The 24,814-nt window shown below is 31.5% G+C and overlaps 2 protein-coding genes across 3 annotated transcripts in view; one reads left to right on the top strand and one right to left on the bottom strand.

Annotated features, from left to right (window-relative positions):
• Positions 1-21,309, bottom strand: part of LOC129227667 (C-Jun-amino-terminal kinase-interacting protein 4-like) — a 61,120-nt gene extending 39,811 nt beyond the window's left edge. For both annotated transcript variants that reach the window (XM_054862262.1, XM_054862269.1), the window contains exons 1-8: positions 20,717-21,309; positions 20,504-20,624; positions 18,453-18,523; positions 16,567-16,652; positions 15,265-15,418; positions 13,351-13,414; positions 3,272-3,395; positions 2,811-2,902 (exon numbers count right to left, since the gene is read on the bottom strand). In XM_054862262.1, the coding sequence (XP_054718237.1) occupies positions 2,811-2,902; positions 3,272-3,395; positions 13,351-13,414; positions 15,265-15,418; positions 16,567-16,652; positions 18,453-18,523; positions 20,504-20,624; positions 20,717-21,031 (1,027 nt within the window). In that variant the 5' untranslated portion in view covers positions 21,032-21,309. The remainder of the gene's footprint in view (positions 1-2,810; positions 2,903-3,271; positions 3,396-13,350; positions 13,415-15,264; positions 15,419-16,566; positions 16,653-18,452; positions 18,524-20,503; positions 20,625-20,716) is intronic.
• A 470-nt stretch (positions 21,310-21,779) lies between these two features.
• Positions 21,780-24,814, top strand: part of LOC129234392 (uncharacterized) — a 38,033-nt gene continuing 34,998 nt past the window's right edge. Inside the window, exons 1-2 of the mRNA XM_054868387.1 lie at positions 21,780-22,063; positions 23,139-23,239. Coding sequence (XP_054724362.1) covers positions 21,931-22,063; positions 23,139-23,239 — 234 coding nt within the window. The 5' untranslated portion in view covers positions 21,780-21,930. The remainder of the gene's footprint in view (positions 22,064-23,138; positions 23,240-24,814) is intronic.

Raw genomic sequence — 24,814 nt, 5'->3', positions numbered from 1 at the left:
ATGCATTAGAAAAAAGAAAAAGTGGTTAGTAAGTGACATGAGATGTTAGAATGCTTAATATCAATTAATGTTATAAATACACAATGAACATTAATAAAATGATGAATGTTAAAAACATGATGAAAGTTAAAAACAAATTGATGAAATAGGCCAGTTTGAATATCCAAGGGATGTTAATGCTACTTGTTAATAATTTTGAAAAGGAAGTCTTTCTATCACCAGAAGGAAATGATTGATGCCTTCTGTTTGACAAAAATATTAAGAACCTTATTAAATATTTCCATGAATCAATGTGAAAAGCATAATCAAAGAACCACAACATAGCAAAAATAATATTTTGAAATTTTCCACAAAATAGTCTAAATCACAATCATTTCTAAAAGCAAAAATGGCTATAATAGCTTTAGGTATACTTTAAGAAATGAGTACTAAGTAGTAGGGGAATGTGGGGCAAAGTGAAATAGTTAAGATAACTTACTGTTTTTAAAATGAACAAATTAGAAATTTGTTCTGAAAATTACCGTACATAAAGAAGGAACAATATTTTATATTAAAACTTGCATCGAAACACTATTTCTGTATTTTTGGCAGTATATTTGTTCCTTGAGAAAAAGGTGGAATTTTGTCACTTCTTTTTTTCATGGGGCAAAGTGAAAAATAAAATATTTTTGTAATGAAATCTTTTCTATTCAACTGTTAAAGATAGTTTTGATCAAATAAATTATTAAATAAAAGAATGAATAAATGAATAAAAATGAAATGAAACAATAAATGAATTTTTTAAAAAGTTAATATATGAGAAAAAATAAATGAATGCATAAAATAATTAATGAATAAGAAAATAAGTGAAAGAATAAACAAAAAGAGAACTATTAAAGGAAGGAATACAAATGAAATAATTAATTAATTAATATGTTTAAGTGATTTGATACAGAATTGAATAAGAAAATGAAATGAACTATTTCACTTTGCCTCATAAGCACTTGACTAACTGTACCAAATCATTTAAAATATAAATAAGTTTAATATCAAACAAATAAATACTGCACCAAATATTAGTAGGTCTCAATTAATATTTAAAATGTTTATAGAAAAACAATTTCTGATGCATAACAACATATTACAATACTAGCATCAATTTTTGAAAATTGCTTGTACTATCATATTTGATTTTCAGAGATGATTTTTTTCTTGACTAAAAAAGATTACATGTTTTGCTACATAGACAAAATATCACTGGTAGGTGGCGCTAAAAGCAGAGTAAATATTTCACCATTTCATTTTCCCCACTATTTCACTTTGCCCCACATTCCCCAATAATGGTTAACCATGCAAGTTTATGTTTGAATAAATTTTGCAGGCAGAATAATAAATTAATGATACACATGCTTATTACTATCAGATTTTCCATTTTAAAATTCATATCTTGATATTTAAAAAATTTACTTTAAAGTATGTACTCCAATAAATCGAGCAGTTAAATATTTTAGAAATTAATATTCTAATAAACTGAGTTGTGCTGCCATAGTGTACAGTGCAATTAAACATTGAGTATGAGTTTAGCTATTTTGCTCTTCCCCTTCCCTTTTAAATCTCTGAAGCTATTAGAAAATAATAATTTTAAAAATAAATAAAATCTACCCTTAGTGACGACTTTAAACTACACTAATCAAGAGATCATATCATAAGAGCTTATTTCTTCAAAGTTTTTCAGCCCATTTAATCATAAAAAAAACTTGCAAAGAACTGTCAGCAAGAATTAAAAAGATGGTTTCAAGCAAATCACTTTAATCAAATGACACCTGAAAGCTTGGAAAACATTTATATGATACTCGACAATTATATTTTGTTCTATTCCAAATATATCTCCAATAATAACAATACTTGAAATCGCAAGTCTGATTAATTGAAATCAGACAAAATTTTGGGTAAAATTTTTAATTTATTGAAATTGAATCACAAACACATTTTAAAGCTTTATCTACAGATTTCCAGCCCTCAAAATAGAGAAAAATATGGAGAATAGTAAGATATTGAAATATTATGCATGGTAGGCAACATCTAGCGAAACAATATATTAGTACAGCGAAATTTGTCATATTGATTTAAGTACATATACTTTTAAAGGTGTTAAATTTATGACATAACACAAAATGTATTTTTTAAATAAAATTAAAATGTTAATAATTAGCATTGTTCATTAAAAGGAAAAACTATCCAGCATGCCTATAGAACATTTTACACATCTTTCTTTTTATCAAGTGAACACTTTTTCAAACTTTCAGGATTTAACCAATACAGAAATACATAAAATGATCAACTCTTTAAAATTTCGAAGACGACCTTTTTTTATTATTTTCTCAGGACAGTACGGAGCTTTGATTTGAAAAATAAAGTTTAGCACTTCCACATTACAGCAGCTTCAAAGATTAAATCCCAAGAAACATTACATCTTATGGCAGTGAAATTTGACTATTAGAAAATAGATCTGCACATGCTTGCTTTAGTAGGAATTCCCAAAATTATAGTGGTGATCTTGGTGGTGATTCTAAGGTCACTAAACAAATACATGAACTGCTATAATGTGGAAATACCGAAAACTTAAAATCTGAGCTATACCTGAAACTAAACCAAATATAAATACAGAATATATGAGTGAACTAAGCTCAATATGTAGAGTTTTCTGTCCTTAATTGAAGAATTTCAATAGTATGCAAATAAAGTTAACATTTATGCTGTTAATGACAGTCAAGGAAAAAAAAACATCCTTAAACAAGGAAAGAGGATAATAATAATAAAAAAGTGAATACCAGCTATATCATTGCAGTCCTCTCCATCTTGTAGATTTTCTGCTTCTTGGAAACTTAATTCTTGATACAAAGTATTAGGCCTTCTTTTTTCACTAAATTAAAACATATATAAAAGTGAAAAAACTTTCTGCGAGCTTAAACATACAAAATATAGAATTAACTACACAAAATATGATTCATGTTTTAAAATTAACATACTAACACACAGAGTAAGTGAAAGTTTTATGCATGAAACACAACATTTACCTTTCCATTTGTTTGTAGACATCAAGTTTAAGATACCAGAATTTGAAGATTCATAAGATAAAAAAACCTCAGAAAAGTTTTTCCCCCACATGGTACTATAAACTAATCAATTAAACAATACAAAATAGCTTATTCACTTTTTCTCCTTTAATTTCCATAAAAAATCCTTCAGGATACAGCATTACTTAGCTAACTACTAAACATAATGCAAATACCTGTTTAAAGTAGCTGTGGGTGGTAAGTCAACTAAGGACAAGTCATTCATGTCGTCCACATCAGGAGCTGATGATATTGACAAGTCCGTTAAATCAGATCCGAAGCCATCTGTCCACCCACTTCCTACCATATAACATACATTTAACAAAAAAAAAGATATATAAAAAATGCTCAAGGGGCAGTTCACTTATTGGCCGACCATCCCGCCCATTCCATTTTTTGACGTATCGGACTGCCGACGAAAACAGAGTAGCATTCACATACGGTCACCGCACATCAATTACATGGCTGAATCACCCGCCAGAGAGAAGAGCACGCTGCTTGGCGGAAACCAATGAAATGCCTTTTGACGGCCGTCAGATATCAAGGTTCTTCTGATCGAAACCGGTTCCGTCCAAGATGGATTGCTGTCATGGCAACCAGCAAAGAAAATCTGTTTCAGGTGGAAAAACTCGGGATGGACGGGACGGACCGCCGATAAGTGAAAAGCCCCTAATAGTTTTACAATTGATGCATATACATGGCTGATGAAAAAACTGCATCACTTGAACAAATTCAGATTGTAAAGAATTTCTTAAGAAACAATATTACAGTGAGAAGCATAGGGATGTAAGAGGACTAGGGAAGTTGAAAAATACATGTAAAAAAAGTTTCTACCAGATAATGGCACAACCCTCAATATTTTTAGACTTGTAGATAGTAACGTACAGGAAGAATTTTAGTTTCTTATTTCAAGTGAAAGAGGGTGCTCAAGCCGCTCCCATAGACTTCATAAATATGGGGAGAAGGGGGGGGGGTTAAAAAACTACATTGAACCGAAAAAACAATGCATACACTAGTAATATGCACATTAGGGTGGAACGAAAAAAACAAAGTTTTTATTTTTGAATTGTAATAGTGCAGAAAAGTTGCGATTGGTGAAGACTTACAAAACAAAACAAAAATTTTTAAAATCGGATAATATCTTCCAATCCCGCAACATGCCTAAAAATTTGAAAAAATGGAAAAATTCACGTGTTTTTAGCGATTTTTTAGAAACTTTGCTCCAACATTTCTTTTTAATACTCTAAGACGGAAAAGTAACGATTGCTGAAGCCTTCAGAAATTTTAAAAAACATATTGAAATCAAATAATACCTTCTGATCCAGGAACAACCATGGAGAGTAAAAAAAAGGGAGAATTTCATCTTTTCTTAGTGATTAAAAATAAAATTGTTCTTCTTGTTTTTTTTTTTCCCCGGTGTTACAGGGAAAAGCCTTTTAAAAAACCCTATATTACACATGAACATTAATTTATTTCTTGACTTTTAAGGTATCTTCTAAACATGCAAAACTACAATTCTTCACAACAATGAAACATTTTCAAATAATAGAAAGTTATAAAATAGTTACCAAATTTACAATCCAGTATACAAGTCTTATTGTTTTAAGTGTTACTTGTTGAAGTTAATTTATAATCAGATTTTTTGGAAAATTCGGGCATAATTGATCTAGATTTCAATGTCGCTCTTATGTAGCCATCTCTTGATTTAAATCCACACACTTTGAGTGAAGCCTCCGTCACTAGCTTCACACATCTTTCGACAGCTTGCGTATGGCAGGGGAATAGTTTTATATCCCAGTATAGTGCCTGTTGCAATAAGATTTTCAATGTATTTGCTAAGAACTTTTCGGAGAAAAGGTGGAGAAGATAGCTTTGTCGTGTTCCAATTAATAATCTCTGTCTAATCTGCTTCGAAATTTAGAGATGGAATGACAAAGTTTCTAATGCTTTTGCCTTTAGAAACAGACTTCCTGGCTTTTAAGACGTTTTTAAAAGCTAGCTCTCTTATGTGCCTCCTTTCATCAAACACCATTGGCATTAACAAGTTTTCGGGATGCGCAAAGAAAGAGTTTCTTTTAATGACAGGGTAAACAACTTGTTTTAGATTGTCAGGTAAGTATTGACAGGTTTCAATTGTTCTGTTAACATGAATCGCACCGTCTGTGAAATTTTTGCGGTTCTTTATTTCAAACCAGACCGGCATGTAACATCTCAAAATAAAAGTCACTATGTCTTTTAACTCACCTTATGGGATCGATACACTTACGTACAGACTAAGGACTCTATTTGCACAAGTGAGCCATCTGGAATGTGAGAGTAGGCCGGGGTCGCGATTTGACAAATCATTTGGACAATTGCCACCCTTTATTGCCTGAGATATATCTAAAAGATATCTTTGATCCTTGCTCAAGCACTTTCTGTTTACATCTGGCATTGTACAGTCAATTGCTTGAAAATCTATTACTGGCAGTTTTTCGCAACCTCTGAGTTGTTCTCCTATTGGTCCAGAAAACGAATTTGAGCCAGTTGTTCCACCATCCAAATACCGAAAAAGATGACGAAAAGGCAACTCAATGAAATGTAATAAACAAATAGCCCATTGCAATGGTCGTCCAATATAAATTTCAAATTGACGAATCGCGCCACTTTTCCACCCAGTATTGATTTTAGTACCATCGCAACCTACGATGGCTAAATCATCCAGTGAAATTCTTTGTTCATTTAGATATGAACAAAGAATTTCACTCATCTATCAACAACTTTGGAAGTATCTGTTTCAGTCACTAAGCCAACGTCTTGAAACACACTGGATGCTATGGCAGCAGTTGCACGATCAGATATGCCGTAACGATCGCTATTTGCAGGGGTCTGGCCAGAGGATATTTGGGTCCGTTAACGGACCCTTCACAAAAATCCGATCAACCAAAACGGACCTATCACAAAATCACGATCAAACAAAACGGACCTTTCACAAAATCCCGATCAAACAAAACGGACCCTTCACAAAATTCTGATAAACAAGATCGGATCTGTCAAATTGTTTATTGAAAGAGCAAATCTGAAAGCAAAATAACGCATATTTCTGTGTATAAACCGATAATTTTTGGAACCTTTTTTTAAGTCAAATTAGAGGGATCAGCTTATACAAAATCGGCTAATTTTGAAAAAAATAAATAAAAAAATCGGCACTCTTGGGATGCTCCTGCAAGCGATAAATAATTGCTACTGCCAAATAAATATAATGGTTGTTTGTTTTATCACAGCTAATTAGCAGCGGGGGGTTTTTGTAAACTTTTCTGAAAAGGCATTGATAAGCACTTTTCTCTGCTCATGATTTAATAAACAATAATAATATATATCTGCGAAATGAACTTAGAACTGCAAAGGGATAGTAAGGGTGAGGAAAAAATATGATCGCTTCAGATAGTATTACCAACTTCAAAATTATCACCACTTAGCGTCTGGCGTTGAACCTTTATAATGACTTGATTAGAAAATATTCTCATCATTTTGCCAGTTTGTCAATATTTGCGTTTTTATGGTGCGGGTGCGATGTTTAATTGTTATTTTGGGAGAAAATTATATGGGTTTTGATTTTTCGATTCTGACAAGGATGATTAACTCTAAATAAACTCTTTTAATTACAGTTTTTTTTTTCTTTAGATGTCTACATTTTGAAAAATGCAATCTTTTAACATCCGACATGAGAATCATATTTTGTTCTTTTTTCAAGCTAACTTCGCTTTATTAGGATTCAAATAAATGAAAAGTCTCTTTATTTCTGTTAGAACTCTCATTTCAAGTTTTTAAAGCAAAATTCCATTTTCTGTTATGAGTCAAAAATTAAAATGCTAAATAGATGGTTGATTTTATTTTATTTTTTGGGTCAACTGTGTCCACAGATATTAATGATATGTTTATCATAGGACTCTAAAATCCAATTTTAAAATAATTTTATCAAAAATATTTCTTTTACAAGCCGTTTTTATACTTTTGATGCATTCACTTTGAGAATTGCGATCTCTTTGCATCCGCTATGGGAATCCGATTTTTCGAATTTTTAATGATTATTACGCTTTGTTAAGAGGTAAACAATTGAAATATCTTTTTGTTTTTGTTAAGATCACGGAATTTATAAGTTTTAAACGAAATTCTGTGCTTTTTAAGAGTATCTTGGGTCAAAAAGTTGAATGCTGAACCCTATTCTGAATTTTATTTTATTTATTTATATTTTTGTTACAATTATTTTAAATACTGTACAGAAATATATCTAGTATAATTTAACATAATGCAGAATGGTAGATAAATATTGATACTTGAAAGAGCAATGCCCCCCCCCCCCCCGGCCAAATATTAGAAAAAAAATCCAGAATGATTTTCTCGACGTAGAAGAGGAAAACACTCAACTTTAAGTTTAATTGATGCAGTTTGTGCCATCTCTAAATTCTAAAATTTCGTTTTAACTAAAAAAAATAATAAATATTTTTTTTTTTTTTTTGCGAAATTTTTTGATTTTTCACAAAATTAATTCATTTTTCACAAAATTATTTTATCTTTCACAAAAAACGGACCCTGTGAAAAATCCTGGACAGACCCCTGATTTGGTGCCGTAGTTTTCAGCTTAATCCTCATCTGCCACCACGGGTTTTCTTCTCTGGGTCGGTTGACTTGTAATCATTATCAGTTTCTCTCTTGACCGAGCAACTTGGTTGTTCCTCATTTGAAAGATCAGATTTATCTTTCATGACTGAAACGCACTCAGTAACTTTTCATTTTAAGGCATAGGCTTTTCTTTGAAATCTTTTTTTCAACCTTTTTGTTTCATTTTGGCCCAAAGTTCCAATTTTTCCTATGCCATGTTTCCTCTGAAGATAGAGAAATCTTTGTTCAGAGATCGGTATCTTTTTAGATTTTTCACACGTACATTTCATGTAAATTGGACAATCACAAATGTCTGGGGTCTTTTTACAAGTGCAAATACCATTCATTACGCACTTACACGCAGAGACGTGAAAGAGTTTCCTTGCTTCACTTTTAAATTTATCAATCCTTTCTTTAAACTTTGGTTTATCCTTGTCTCGGGTTGTAAGATCTCAAGAAATTGAGATATTTTTTATAAAAGATATCAATGAGCTGAGCAATTCTTTTCAGGGAAACTGTAGGAATCGAGGTTTTAACAAAGATACATTTAACTTTTTGCGCCACTATGTCCTTAACAATGGAAAAACTCACTTTCGTGTTATTGACTTTTCTAGCTAACTCAAATCTCTCTTGAAAACAACTTTTAAGTACATTTTCATAAGTAGGGAGCTTATTTGTTGGCAAATCTCTCGGGTGGCCAAATATAAGGCACTCAAAGGACTTTCTCGTAATTCTTTTCTGCAAAGATGTATTCATGTTTGAAACACGTTTATCAGAGCAAATCGACTTCACACGCACATTAAAAACATTGAGAAATACTGATGCCAGCGCGACTGCTTTATTCATTTAAGTAAGATATCTACAGACACAAGTCAACTAAAAAGCTCAAAAATTCAAGATCGTGAGGCGCTAATGGGGCGTATTAGATGCATACACTGTACTGAGCGGCATAAACAAATATAAATCTCGCGGGATTCAAGCCGTGTGTACAATTTCACAGGCAGGCTAATACTAAAATATCACATTTGTTTTATAAACAAACGTTCTTCCATTAGTATTTCATACCGAACTTATGAGGATCGTTAAATTAAAATTAAAAAAAAAAGCTGAAAAAGGGCTTAAAGTTTACATTTTTTCAAACATGTAGGTTCGTTGCGCGATCGGAAGATATTGTTTTATTTCAAAAAAATTTTTTTTTTTTTTTTATTTTGAAGTCTTTACTAAACGTAACTTCTCCGTTCTGTAGCCTGAAAAAGTACATTGAACCAAAAAAGTTAAAAATTCAGAAAAAAACCTGAAATTCTCAACTTTTTCAATTTTTTAAGCTTGTTTGGATCAGAAGGTATTATTCGATTTCAATTTTTTTTTTAATTTCTGAAGGCTTTACCAATCATAACTTTTCCGTCTTAAAGTCTTAAAAAGAAACATTAAAACAAAATTTTTGAACAATCACTGAGAAAACACGAAATTTTCCATTTTTTTCAAATATTCAGGCTCGTTGCGGGATCGGAAGATATTATCCGATTTTTAAAATTTTTGTTTTGTTTTGTAAGTCTTCACCAATCTCAACTTTTCCGCACTATTACGATTCGAAAATAAAAACTTTGTTTTTTTCATTCCACCCTAATGCACATACATTGCATACATAAAATAATTATTTACAAAAAAACAGCTGGGGAAATTAAATGTTTCTAAATTTGTAGCATTTTTTATATTACGGCTAATGTTAAATAAGGGGTCATCACCCTCTTAAAACCTGAGTAAGAAGCTAAAACTTTTAACATGTAATACTATTATCATATTACCCCGCATCATCGGGTATGCTAAAGAAAAGCAAGGTTGACCAGCATGCCGGGAAATTTGAATTTTCCGGCATGCCGGATAATTCAAGGTTTATTTTTCAACAAAACAAAAGTAATTTTCCCAATTCAGTTCAAATCAAAAAGCAAACCATTGTAAGGAAAAATAAATAAATAAAGCCAGAAAGTAACCTTTTTTCAAAAAAATATGAATTGCGTAAATATGTGCTTGTTATTTATGGTAGGTCATTATTAACGGATTTAATGATATGCCAATAAAGTAATCAATTCAGAAGCAATCATTGTTACTGCAATTTGTTCCTAATTTTTTTTTATACAAATTATTTTAGGTTCCTTTTAAAGAGGTAAGTTTAATTTTTGTTTATTGAATAGCTATGAAAAATTCTTTAGCACTGGTTTAGGGGCAGTAACTTACTGTTTAAATGTTTTTTTACTTAGTTTTAATTTAATTTTTATAAAATTATTCATTATTAAACAATATTTTTCTTGTTAAAATAACTAATGACATTGTTAGTAAATATTTTTTACAAAATTAAACTGTATATTAATATTAATAAGATATGTATAGAACTTATATTCATTTTTAAGCTGAATCTATATAGCATTTTTTTTCCCTAACCTCGATTTTTCCGGCATGCCAGAAAAGACCAGGCAATCGTTACTGAAAATCTGGTGACCCCCGAATTTTGCGGCATGCCTGATAATGCATGGTAATACGGTAGTAAGTCTAAAAAAAATAGCGGGTGTTTTGGACTCAACCTGAAAAAAAGTTTTTCTGAACCACCCTAAAGAGCACTTTTTAAAGTTCAAATCGTTCAGTGTGATTTGTGATAAAAGTAGATTATTAGTGAATAATCTCTTACAATTTTGTACTAATCCAAGATGTTAAAAAAAAGTTAGAACCTTTCTTTTTCTTAAATGGACTGATAACAGTGCATAATTTTATTCTAAACAATTTCAAAAAGAAACCAACTGGAAATTCTTTGTTTGTGCTTCACAGCCCTCAAGCTGTATGTATCAGATTTTATAGCAGAAAATTAACTTTTTTAGCATTTTTGGAACAATTATTTTTATTTTTAATAGTAAATGACTGATTAAAAAAATCATACTTTCCAAAGTTAGAATCGAGAATTTTTTTTAATACTGGAAAATGTGACCACAGTCATTAAAAAGTGACCAAATGGTGATGTGGTGTAATCCACATTAGAATCCCTTATTTTTCATTTGTTTTGATTTTGCGCAGATTTTGTTTCATTTTCCTCGGAGCGAATTTTTATCTCTGTCCCGGATTGAGACAATATTAAAGTGATGATGTCAGAACAGACGGTTATTTCGTATGTGGCGCCGGTGTTTTTTTCTCCGGTATCATAGGCTGCCGAATATGGTAATGTTGTGTTTAAGAGTTTTATTTGTGCATTTCGATCACCCGTTTTGTTATCACGTATAACGGACTTTCTCTCTTGCCACATAATTTGCTCAGATTTTTCGGCAGTTGATTATTTTCCCTCGCACTGAATAGATGTACGCCGGGCTAGTTTTAGTTTTTTTTAGCGGATGTGCTTTTCCTGCTACCGGCTATGCGGAGTCGGGCCGAACTTCCCATTTTGGGCTGGGGAAGTTCTTTTGGTTCCATTCGTGCTGGCATGTGAGTGCTTGTGACTTATAGCCGTGTGTTCCGAAGATGTTACTTGCTGGCATAATTTGGAATTGGAAAAGTGTTATTGTTCTGTGCCGATCATGTTTCGCTCCTTGTGTTGCCGACCGGGCATCGCACCGCATGTGTGACACTGTTTGTGAAGTTCCTGATTGCTGTGCAAATAAACTTCCTTTTTTACCCTTCTAAACTTTTGTGTGGACTCCTCGTGTTTGGATTACACTGTGCCTGCAATACGAAAATCACATGGGTAAGACACTTCCATTTTATTTCTTGAACTACGTAATTTAAGAGTGCCAACTTTCTTAAGTTATTTTTAAAGTGCTTGATCGGTAAAATGCTGTTATTTTGGTCTGATTGTCCCCGCCACATAATTCTCACACTTACGAGTTTTTTTATTCGTTGGTCGAGGAGTCCTTGCGATTGTCATGTGGTTGCAAGACTCCGGCCTGGGTTCTTTGTACCCACTATGCGATAAGGTTACCTTTCCTCCCCCTTTTCCCCCCAAAATTTGCCTCCCACTTTAGGGGGGTCTACACAACAGGTGACTTTAAGTATAACCCTGAACATGATTTTAGAAGAAGTAGTGCTTCTATGATCTAAAAGGATAAATTGGATTAAAGAAATAATTCACAATCTATTAAAGATTAAGACTCCTTTTATTTATACTATACTCCCTATATATCTCTACATAGTATAAAATGAAGTCTCCAAAAAGCGTCTGTTTGTTTGAACTCGCAAAACTCAAGAACTACCCGGCCGATTTTGCTGAAATTTTCAGTTTGTTCCTTTAAGTCCTGAGAAGGTTTGCGGACCAGTTCGAAAACAATTCGATGAATAGTCCTTTTTTTATTCCAATTTAGGCCCAATTTTCACATAAATTCCCGAATATGGGGGTGAAAAATTACTCGCAAATAGTAATATTACATATCGTTGGAAAGGGAAGAATGTTTCGCGTTCTATGCAATTTGTTCCAATGTTCTAACTTAATTGCGGCGGGAGTTTTTTACGTTTTTAGCTCGAATTTTTTTAGGCTTAGCTGAAATTTAGGCACTACTTTCTTCATTAAATCCATCAATAAAAAGTGAAGGAATTGTCCCACAGTTTTCTTTTTGACAGCACTGTTTTTTTTACTCCAGATCTAACTCGACCTAAGGTCGAAAGTTTAACCCTCTATCTCCATTAGAAAAAAAGTTACAAGCGAATTAAATGAAGTTCAAAAATCTGTTCTCTATTCAAGTTTTTAACCATTTTATTTTGCGTTTCCACAGTAACGCTTTTTGAATTCATTGCTTATTTCCATCTTTCTCATTTTCAATTCTTAAACTTATTTTATTTTGTGTTTCCATGGTTACGCATTTTAAATCCATCTTTCTCAATTTATTTTAATTTCTTAAAAGTATTTTAGTATCTGTCGTCATTGTTTGGCAAGAAAATTTTGCATGATGGTTTTTTTTTCTTTCATTTAATCCTGGTTATTGAAGATACTTCACTTGACAGAATGTTTTTTTTCAAGGTAGACCGGGCAAAGCTGGGCAATGCAGCTATTATATATATATATATATATAAGGGGTATAAGTGGACTCAAGTAAAATTTTCTGAAACTTTGGGGAAGCTCAAACCGCCCTCCACCCATAAAAATTCTTCAAATATGCCTACAAAAAACATTGAAATAAAAACATTTTAAAAGTATTGTTTTTAATTAATTTTTTAGTTATGTTGTCAGTCCAAAATTTTCGGAAATGGCTACCCAAAATTTTCCGATTACAAACACCCGTCATAAATGTTCTTTCAAAATTTTCTCTTAAGAATCAGATAGTTAAAAGTAGATTAAGAATTGATATAGTAGAAAAGCACAAAAAATCCTTTTTATTTTAAGTTATGTGTAATACTGCATGTTTATTTATTTACCTTTTATGGCTAAAAATGTTGTTTTTTTTATGCAGATACAAAATATTCATTCAATAGCAAATGTTCATTCAAACCGACACATTTTTAAAAAATATTTTGAACTATTTAAAAACTTATTATTTAAATATTATGTTCCGAAACCATACCATACATGAAGTCAGCAATAAAGTACATAAATATATTATCAATTGATAGGTCTGGACAGAGAAAGATATTCCATCTGACATACTTTGTGTTGGCTTCATATGATGGCAGGAGTTAGGCGACGTAAGAGGTGATCCAGATCGAATTTCCTGAAATCGAAAAGATTAAATTTAAAAACACTGATTCAACATCTTAAAATCCTTAAAAAAAATTTGAATTGCATCTGAGAAATCTTTTAACACAAGGTTCGTACACAATTTCAGAAATAAAATGAAGGAGTTTTGAAGGAGTAAAATGAGATTTTGAAGGAGTACTAATGGGCTGTACTTAAATCATGTCCCACTCTTTTTCAACATATCTAGCCCCCTTCCCCTTTGTCACAAAGAGTCACACTTCACCTTGCTACTCCTATTGTCACATGTCATATTTTTATAAATATATTGTTATAATAACTCTGTGATGTCACTTTTTCTCCCCATCTCTCTTCCCCTTGCAACAATCGAGGGAGTCAATCACATGCGAGGAATTCATCAATCCCTTTCTCGGATGACTTTTCATCCAGAAGCTCTTACTTCTTTGCATTGAAACAGGTGTTTCTTATAACACCGAAACACATGTCTGCATATAATTTGCAATTTTGTGCTTCAAAAAGTTGGATAACTGATTATTTTAGTAATGATCATGTTAGACGAATTCATTTTCAGGAAATAGACAAGAAAAAAATATTAAAACAATTATTTTTCTTACAACATAATTAAATTTAAACTTACCAATTTCAGTAACGTTAAAATCAAATTATGAATTCCGATTCCTCCCCATGCTTGAGGAGAAAGCAATTTCCCAGCTTTTGAAAGATTCGTCTCAACAACAACAACAAAAAGAAATACACTCAAACCTGTTTTAGTGCAGTATATAAAAATTTCAATGAGATTGGGACTCAATTGACGAACTGATTTATAAAACGAGTGCAAGGTAGTATCTTCAAGTGACCACAGGGGCACCATGATGGGAAGTCACTATGACCTCCGAAAAATTTCTTTTTTCCCAAAATTTTGGCTGATGATTCAGCAAAATGATCACCACTTGGTTTATTTTGACTTCCTTTAAAGAAGCAATTCCTAGTTATTTTGTGAATTTTTTGCATCATTTTTTATGTGAGACTTTTTTTATGCAGTCCTTTTTTTTTTCCCTAATTTTTTTTTTAACTGTGTTATTTTGCGTTTGTTTTTATAGCTACTCATGAAGTTTCAAACAATTTTTTTATGCTCCGCACAAAAACAGGTTTGGGTGTATACAAAAAAAAATATATATATAATTTATAAATAAATAAATAAAACAATTTTACTGCTACATTTTTGATTTATGGTCTGCAAAATTTAGCAATATGTTTTATCATCAACTCTAAGTAATAATTTTGAACATGAATGGCCAAAAAAATCAATTATGGTTATACATGCTCATAACGGAAATACATATTGTTACTTGACTAGTTATTAGCACATTAACTTGAAAGGATCTTAAGTATCTTAATTAATGGCAAAAATGTACCCTATATGACCAAAAAAGCTAACAAATGAGAACATATCAAGGTAATTGCAAACTGGAGGGGAAAAAACAGCAATGTCAGGTTCTTAAGAAAGAAACCATTCAAAAATTTAAATGAAAAGAAAAATCACTATTAAACATCAAAGTAATAAATTACACTGTAGATAAAAACTTATGTGTGGGGAAAATGTGGTGAGGGTGTTCTCGAAAGATGTTATTTTGAGAATCTACTGACAGTGTTCCTGGAATATTGATTACAAATTTGATATTGACAATACAAGACAAACCTACCCATTACTGGTTGGGTGCGCATAACTAGTCATTTATCCTACCTTGTTTTATTTTAACTGACATTAAAAATCTGAACATTCTGAATACAAAATGAGTTCTTTAAATAAAAGTAATATATGAATTGCAAATCAAAGTATACAACTGTTTGAAAAAATTTTCTTACGTGAAGTTCATTTCGTAAGCACCTCACAGAATCAGATACATGATTTGGAGGCGTTAAACCACTAAAGTCAGGTGGACTGGAGAGAGATTTGATGGAAGATTCTTCAGAGCTTACACTGTACAGAGATCCTGATTTCAACTGTGGAATGCTATTTCTGAAAAATAAAATAATTTTAGGCTGGGGAATTTTTTTTTTCTTTTTTTTTTAATGCATGCAATTTTCTGTTAATCACTGGATTATTTTTGGAATGTTTTAAAAGTATAAAACCGATAACCACACTGATAAAAAAGCACAAATGGTCATGGATAGGACATGTTCTCGGAATGCAGACCAATAGATCCTACAAGAACTGCTCTCACATGGATCCCTGATGGCAAGAGGAAGAACGGGCATCCAAAACTAACCTGACGTCAGATGACCATACAAGAAAGAAATGCCTTTGGTTAGCCAAGCTGGGGGAGTGCCAGGGAGGTGGCATTAAACCGGTCGGGATGGAATGCCATGCTAGCGGCCTCATGCGCCACTAGGTGTTAAGAGAATCAAGTCAAGTAAAGTTAAAAGTATAGAAACAACAATTTAAGACATCTTTAGATTAATCAGGAATACTGTTCCATCTAAACCTTTTCAAATGAAGTAATTTTAAATTTAAGAGAAAAATTTGAGAAACAAATTTTAGAAGATTATTTTTGCATGCTTTACAAAAAGGTGAATTGATTCTTTAGTAGTACAGTAAAATCCCGATTATCCGCAGAATTGGGTGGAACAAATGCCGCGGATAATAAAAATCACGGATAAACCGAAAAAGGCTTAAATGAGGGAAAAATAAGGTAAAAATTGTCCTTCCTCCAAAACCTAGCTGTGTTGATGCATAATACTTTCTACAAACAGTGAAAACATACACAGCACAGTAAAAATGTTTTGTATTTTTGCTCAACAGAACTGTATGTATGAAGAAGAAGGTACAATAAATAAATGAATGATAAAGCAAAAACAACTGAGTTGAAATTTAAAATTTTTCGACAAAAAACAGCCATTGGTATTTTGCTGCAAAAATGCATATCCTTATTGTTGATTGACTCGCGGATAGTTGGCAATTTACTCTATACACAAAAAATGTTAAGTAACAATCAAATTAAGAGCAAGGTTAATCAGTTTCTCTTATAATAAATTTCATATTATACTAATCAATATATCAATAAGGATTTTAAAAACTTTAGCACACATGAATGAATACTTTGGGCACACCCATTAAGATCGATTCCATATAAAAGGAAGTTAAGAAAAATCTGAAGAATTATTTACTTCATCTTTGAAGAAATCATTTCAGCCTTTTCATTCCCATACAAAATTTTTGTTCTTTCCACATAATCGACGTGAGTTCGAAAGACCTTAAAAATAGATTTTTGAAATACATATTTAAAATAAATTATTTTATGACAGTAAGACATTATACTTCTTTTATTTTTAATAAATTCTTACATATATCTGAAATTGCCTGTCAAATTAAGGCTGAAACTATGAAATAAGAGTACTGCATTACACCCTACAAAAGATATCTTTAGAATATGATTTCAATAATTGATACAATGTATAATTATTATAAGTACAAATTTAAATAGATTACTGTTTTTTTATAGAAATATGAGCATAACAATTGAGATAATTCAAATTTAAAAAAAAAAAGTAAAATTTGCTAATTTGTTTCCTTGTTTTGACTTTTTTACTTTAAGTAAAGATCAAACTTATTTTAAAGTTAAGTTAGATCAAAACTAAAGTATAATAAGAGACATTTACATCCTTATATCTATAAAAGCTGCATGTAAAAGAATATTTTAAAATAATTTCATGTTTAAATTCACAATTAAATTATTTACCAAAGTAATAAAAAAGTTCATTCAAATATTCTGACTAAAATCATGCAGTTCTGCTGATAAAAATGTGCAACAGTAACATTCTGGCAAATTCTTTAAAATTATTTTTTTATAAATTTATACAAAGGAATAATTACAATTGTGAATAAAACCAAAATTACATAAAAGTACAAAAAAATTAAATAAATAAATAACTTAGTTGAATGTTTAGATGAATTTTGCACGTAAAATAAATCATAAATGTTTAAAATATTTGTCCAGTTTTTATATTTTGTTTATTTTTAACTTGAAATATTTTTTCAGAAATTATTTCTACTTTATAAGTGGAAAGAAAATTAATTCAGGCACTACATTATATCAGCACTTTACCCAGCATGAAGAACATTCTTGGAAATACAAGTACATTTAATGTTTGAAAAGTAAATTGAATTTTTATTGTGAAAAATAAAAATTTGGAAACAAAACCTTTAACAATAAGAAAAATTGAAATAAAGGGACAAAAAAAAAAAAAAAAAAAAGCATTACAGCCAGAATAATGAATGATAAAACAAATGACCCTTTGTGCTACAAATTAACAGTAAGAAACATTGTTACAATTGCACAAATTTTGCAACAGATTGCAAATGACACATTTCTTCAGGCTTTTGAGGGCTGTAACTAAAAAATAATTTCGGGGAGGGTTTTAAAACTTTCATGCGGAGTTTTGCGCTATTTGTGCTAATGTTCAAGTTGTCGGGTTATCTACTATGAAAGCGTTTTATGCAATTAATATGAAACATTAATAAATTATACACATATGAAAGGCTTGAGTTCTGGAACGATAGTTGTTGGAAATTTTTAAATACAAACAAACATTTAAATGTCTAACCTAACTTTTCGGAGGGAGGGGGTTGGACCCTAAGACCCCCCCCCCCTTCCGTATATGGCCCTGCTTTCAATAAACCCCTTTTTCTGTGCAGAAAATTGCCAGTTTGTGGACTCAACAGATCAACAAGATCAGATCACAAAATCATTTTCAAACATGAGCCTCTTCTTTACTTCAATATAGTATCGGTATCTTTAGAAAATTCCATTTTTAAAATTTTTAGAAAAGGACTAGGACAGTTAAATTTTCCAGTAGATTTAGGTGATCAAAACAATAAAAATATAATTTTCAGAACTGAATCTCAACAACAAAAAAGGTCAAATCTCGCGAATACCTATATTAAGGGTGTGAAAGAAATAATACAAGGCACAAATAAATAAAATGAAACATTAATTAATAAAAAAAAAAAAGAAAAGAAAGATAAGAAATTAACTAGAATCTGCTAATTTTACCTCCGTATAACGCTCATGAAGTTTAGCATACTCTTTTTTCATTTCCACTTCTTTTTCTTCTAACCTAGATGCTTTAAAACATACAATAATATACAAAATCTTTTAAAACAAAATTAAGACATTTTTTAACTATAAGTTTTAAAGACAACAAGGTATTTTGTTATTTTAAGTTTTTCTATCAGGTTGAATAGCTATGATGAAAATAAATAATTAAATAAGCTCACACTAAAGGCAGTATATAATAATTCAAATATTTACAAAATGCAAAAAATACCGCTTGGAATTTTCATCAAATCAGGTTGTTCAATGATAACATACTATGCCTAAAAACAGTTCTATGTTTTGCAGAAATTATACATTTTATTAAAAGACAACAGTTATTCATAAAAAAAATTCTTATACCCAAATAACCGAACTCTAAAGCTCTATTCTGATCACTATATTACCAAACGTTGTTTTCATATTTATTTATTTGTGTAATATTATGTATTTATTTCCTTATTTGTTCAGAAAGTTGGCCCAAAAGAAGAAATAATTGCTAAGTTTTTAAGCATGGGCTAACATTTTCCCAACATGGGCATTGCCTGACTTGCAACTACTGCTCCCTGCTTCTAGCTACACCCCTAATGCAGGTGCCAGTGAGCAATGCACGTTTAAGTCACCCGGAAGAACTTGCGCTTCTTGAGTGAACGTTAGGACACGCGGGGTTATTAAATGATCCTAACCCAAAATATAGTTCTACGCAAATAAAAACCATTATTATTCACTTGTTTACTGTCAAAACAATAACGTTTAATAATTTCTGAAATTAATATTTACTTTCAGACGTAAGTGCAATTTAATTTTGAGCGTTATTCAGCATTTATAATGAATACATTTCTACACGTATTTTCAGTAAGTTACCGCCCTATAGCCAGAGCTAAGGCAGAAATACATGAAATACACTGCCAGCTCAGTCATTCTAGCCGAGGACTGCAGTTTCGTGCTTATTAGCACTCATCAGCCCGGCATAGGAAAGTGACTGAGCAGGAGATGGAAACCTCTTAAGGAAGCCAAGAGTGCCAAACAAACTGATAGCTAATATAGCATTAGCACAGACCAGACGAGTGATCTAAGAGGTTTTCCACCTCCAACTCAGTTACTTCCTAAGCCGTGCTGATGAGTGCTAATAAGAACGAAACTGCAGTCCTCGGGCTAGAATAACTGAGCTGGCAGTGTATTTCTACATGTATTCTCTAAATCAAGTTCATAGACACATTGCAGCCAATAATGCTTTATGTGAGTTTCACAAACTTTATAATGGCATATGATTCTGTTTCTTGTATTTTCAATGAGACAATTGTAGATTTAATGCTAAAAATGTTTCATTTTTTATTTAAATTTTATAAAAAAGATTTATATTCAACACAATGCCAAATCAATTTACTCCATTTTATAACATCTTTTGCTACACAAAAAAAAAAAATCAAACAGTTGGTCACTTTATTTCCAGAATATTTATCCACTTTTGATTCTCAATCATATTTGCTGAAATTTTTGTAAGAAATAAATAATCTAAACAAAAAATAAGAAATTCTCTTCTAAAAAACCTTTAGCTCTATTTTCTTCATTGGTGAAGCAATCATCTATTTTGATTTCAGCAAAAAAGGTATGTTAACAATCCATTTTTTACTTATGGCTTTGATGTTATTATATACATGAAAAAATATTAATGCTGAACGCATAGAAACAAACTACACATGTTGACTACGCGAAATAGTTGGTCTGTGGAACAAATGAAAAGACACTCGGAATACATCTATTACTTCCGTAACTGATTAAACCTGTATTACTTGGGCACAAAATTCGGAAGTACTTTTAAACTGCAAAAAAAAAAGATAGATAGGGGACCAAACTCAGCTACTGAGAAGAGAATCAACTGGTGGCTTGTTTTCCTTTCAAAAGTATAACCCATGCGCGTCCTCTGGGGTGGGGTTAAGCCACTAGGGCTTCAAAGACATATTTTTGACCAAACCACAAATAAGCAAGAAGCGAGAATTTACAAGTCTTACCATGGTCTGCAGAATTTTTCGCCTTTATTTCTAGAATTCTTACGAGGGATTCCAAGCTTTCAACTTTGCTTTGCAAGTCTCGCCTGTCATCATCCACTGTATATTCCAATTCTAATAGTTTCTATCAAAGCAAATCATAACACATTACTATATATACATTTCACTCAAATTGGAAGAAAATATGCAACAGAATATTAAGAAGCATTTTGAAACCTGTTCAGACGATTTCCTGAGCTGTTTTTCGCGTTCGAACTGCGTAACTAATTGTTCATTATCTTCTCTGAGCAATTCTAGTTCCACTTCATGTTCCTGATTCTCCACGAATGACAAATCCAAATGTTCGAGGACACTAATGACCAGAGGCATCAGCTGTTTCACGACATCTTCGTCATATTTTGTGATCATGCGAGCAAATTCTTCGTAGATGTTGTTAGCTAAAGTCTGAACTTTATCAGACATAACGTGACATTCTTCCCCGGGGGACACACCGTAAACGGTTTCGTGCATCAAAGGTGTGTCTACATCCATAATGAGTCTATTTACAATTGATCACCGAAACATATAACATTGAAGCACTGAAGAAACATTTCGTGCAATGGTCTTTCACCGTAAAAATACATAAAATATCTCAGAAACTGCTACGGATACTTCAATTCATAACAAACATCCTACGACACAACTTGAAAGAAATGTAAACAGATGTCAAGAGCATACCGTTTCGAAACATCGACTTTGGACTATACATTGCATGTCTAAGTTATACAATGTATAAAACATACAAACATGCATCTAGATTATGAAATGAAAAATACAGTAATTCTTTGACCATTACATTATTAAAACAGTGAAACACATTGACCTAATGCATAATCTCCGAATCGGTAAACTACTTGTCATACGTTCGTGACGTCACATCATTTCAGGTTCTTTTGCTTCCATTTATTTTTTTATTTTTTTATGATTCACTTTTAATAGATCACTTGTTTCGAATTTATTTCCTGCTAAGATGATCTCAAAAATGGACTCAATTCTTTAAAGCATTGCTTTTATACTCCATTTAATATTTTCCAAAGCAGAACGAACTATGAATCCGTAAGATTTTTAAAGTGGAAAATTTTCAAGGAAGTGACCAAATTAAACATTGTAAGTAGATTTCTAAAATCAAAATTAAACTGTTTCTTGTAGTTTGGGGTGCATGCTGTGCCGTTGATTGTTCTGGTTTTCATATAGGGACTCTAGTTTTTTTAATATACACGGCCATTTAAAAAGAACTACAACTATCATCACTCATGTGGACTTTCGTTTCTCAGCTGTTTATTGTTTATCTTTTTTTTTGTTAAACTATTCGTAAAATGCATGGTTGGTAATTAGTAAAAGTGACTGCATCGCTTCATCAGGATAAAATAACTAGTTAAGTCGTTGTAAATATGATTCTGTATGTACGTTCAACATTAACACGTTTCTTAAAATGCAGACACATCGGGTATTCTCCTCTTCGGATGTCTTCAAAGATTCGAATAGGCTGTGCGAGTGGATTTTGGGGAGACACTGCGATGTCAGGTGAGTTCAGCGAATCATTTAATTTGTCTTGCTTACATTCAGGGCTCGATTTGTACGTTTTCATGCCCAGGTCACTTTCAAAGTTTCTTGCCCACCGTTTTAATTTATCGATTACCTATATCATGGTTAATGCTTAATTTGCTGTCTAACCTTTGTCATGAAATTTACCAGCATTTATAACACAAACTTCTGCAACTAGACATATGCTATAATGTGTTCTAAGAGTTATTAGTTCAGTTAATTACTCAACTAGAGATGCACCGAATATTCGGTGCTATGCTGCCTATTTGGTTCAGCCGAATACTTGAATATTCGGCAACCGAACAGTGAAAATATATATATATATATATATATATGTATATATATGTTTTTCGAGTGAAAAACAAAGGCATTTTTTGAAAACAATGAATGAAATTTGAATAGTAATTATTATCACAGGCAAAGTAATTTTATTGTTTGACCACCCAGATGGAGATGTTAAGTTTAAGTTTTCAAAATTTAAATATTTACAATAAATAAATAAATGCAATTTTGCTGTGTTTAAAATTTTCTTATTTCTTCTGACACATTACATTATCCTTGCAGTTACAAACTCACTTAAATTCTTAATATGAAACATGGACTAGAAAAAAAATAACCTATAATATTAAGTGCTCATTAATGTATAAAGTCAATTATGTGCTGACTCATTAAAAACAATAAAACCAAATAATAATAATAATAAATAAATAAATAAAATAATCATTGTTTCACAAGGTACTTAAATTGGTAATTTATTAGGCAAGACTTTGATTTTAAATTTTACAGTAAATTAAGTTTTGAACTTTTACACCATATAAAATATTAAATTTTATTCAAAAACAATGGAATTCAAATGTGTTTTAAAATTAAAAAAAATAATGATAATAAATGAATAAAACCTTTTTTTTTTCTTTCAACTTAAGAGATAAAAAAATTTTTATTTAAAAAAAACTATTCAAAAAGAGAAATTTTTTTTATGTAGTCAAACTGTGCTTTATAGCTTTTGTTACCTTGTGGAAAGTATGATTGATGTCTCTTTAATTTGCATTTTCAGTACCTGCTTTGGTTCAGCGTGGAAAACTAGATTTTCTAGTTTTTGATTATTTGTCTGAAATTACCATGTCTCTTTTGGCTGCAGCAAAACAGAAATCCCCAGTAAGTCCTTTTGATCTCTAATCCTTTATTGGTGTAGCATTCATATCAGAACTTATATGAAAACACAATTTTAAATACATGTAATATACCAACAACTTTGTTATCACATTCTGGGATTAATCGTCTTTAAGAACGCAACTGCACTCTCTGGATGTGATAACTGTGCTGTCTGGCATATTGCATGTAGTTCTACCTTGTAGCTCTAGCTTAGGGATGGTACCTTACTGCTTAACAGATTGAAATGTTGGTCCAACCTATTTCTGCCCCGCTGAAATGAAAATTCGTCAGGAATTAATTTACGTTTATGTACGTTGCACCAAAAAACACTTACAAAAATACTAAATGTATAATTCTAAATGTGCTTAAAGAAGACACACTATATCTTCGATTTTTCGAGCCAAACTGCCATCTTTATTATCCTTCTATGGAACAAGACAAAACTGCTTCCTCTATAAATTAAAGTACAAGTTACTAAAATAGAAATAGAATCCATCATTTATTAACTTAGTTCCCAATATGAAACACCAGTAAGAAGATTGGTTGTTGTGTCCAAGAGATCATGTTGCACTAAAAAATCAAAATTTGAGGCCAAAAGTACTTTTGGTGCAAAAACCAAAAGCGGATCCACGGGGGGGGGGGATTGTCCCCCTCCCCCCAAATCCCAAGTGTACTTAAAAAATTTCAGAACAGAATGCAGTAAAATTCTTTCATTTTTGAAAACTTGAACTTTAAGAATGACTCCAGAAAAAGCGAGCAAAAACAGATCCAAAGAGGGGAATTGTGGAAAAGTCCCGTCCCGCCTCAAAAAAAAAAAAAAAACCTAAGTGTACCTAAAACTGTTCAAAAAACAGTACCGGAAAAAATTTCCGTTTTCTAGAACTTGAACTAAAGCACTAGGAAAAGCAATTAGACAACAATAGAGGGGGATCATGGGGGGGGGATATCCCCCCTCCCTAAAAACTCCACGAAAATCGATTGGAAAATAGCAGAAGTGGATCTATTCGGAGGGGAACTGTTGGGAATATTCCCCTCCCCTCAAAATCTCATGTGTACCTAAAAAGTTTTAGAACAGAGAGCAGGAAAATTCTGTTTTATAGAATTTGAACTTGTAGAAAGGCGCAAGGAGAAATGAAGAGAGGATTGCACAAGTGGATCCAAGGTGGGGAATGTTCCCCTCTCCCCTCAAAAAAAAAAAAAAGAAAACTTAAGTGATTCTAAAACTGTTCAGAAAACAGAGTACAGGAATTTTTTTTTTTTTTTTTTTTTTTTTTTTTTTTTAGAATTTGACGAAAGGCTTCAGGAAAAGTGATTAGATAATTTTTTTGTCGGCCAACACTGAATTTGGTTATCAATCTCGTGAATAAAGGCTCAACCGTTATTAGAATCTGCTTTAAAAAATGTTATAATTCGAATTCTATGTAACATGGAAGTTATAATTATGATTATATAACTATGTAACATTCTATCAAACACAGAAAAAAATTCTTTTGATTTTGGTATTAAATTTAAAAATTTTTGAATATGTTTTCGCTGTAAAAATCGCTAAAAACATTTTAAAGGTTTTTAATTAATATC

This window comes from Uloborus diversus, chromosome 1, assembly GCF_026930045.1.
Source record: "Uloborus diversus isolate 005 chromosome 1, Udiv.v.3.1, whole genome shotgun sequence".
Taxonomy (NCBI): domain Eukaryota; kingdom Metazoa; phylum Arthropoda; class Arachnida; order Araneae; family Uloboridae; genus Uloborus; species Uloborus diversus.
Note: the sequence above shows the minus strand (reverse complement) of the source record. Positions and strands in the feature narration are given on the sequence as shown.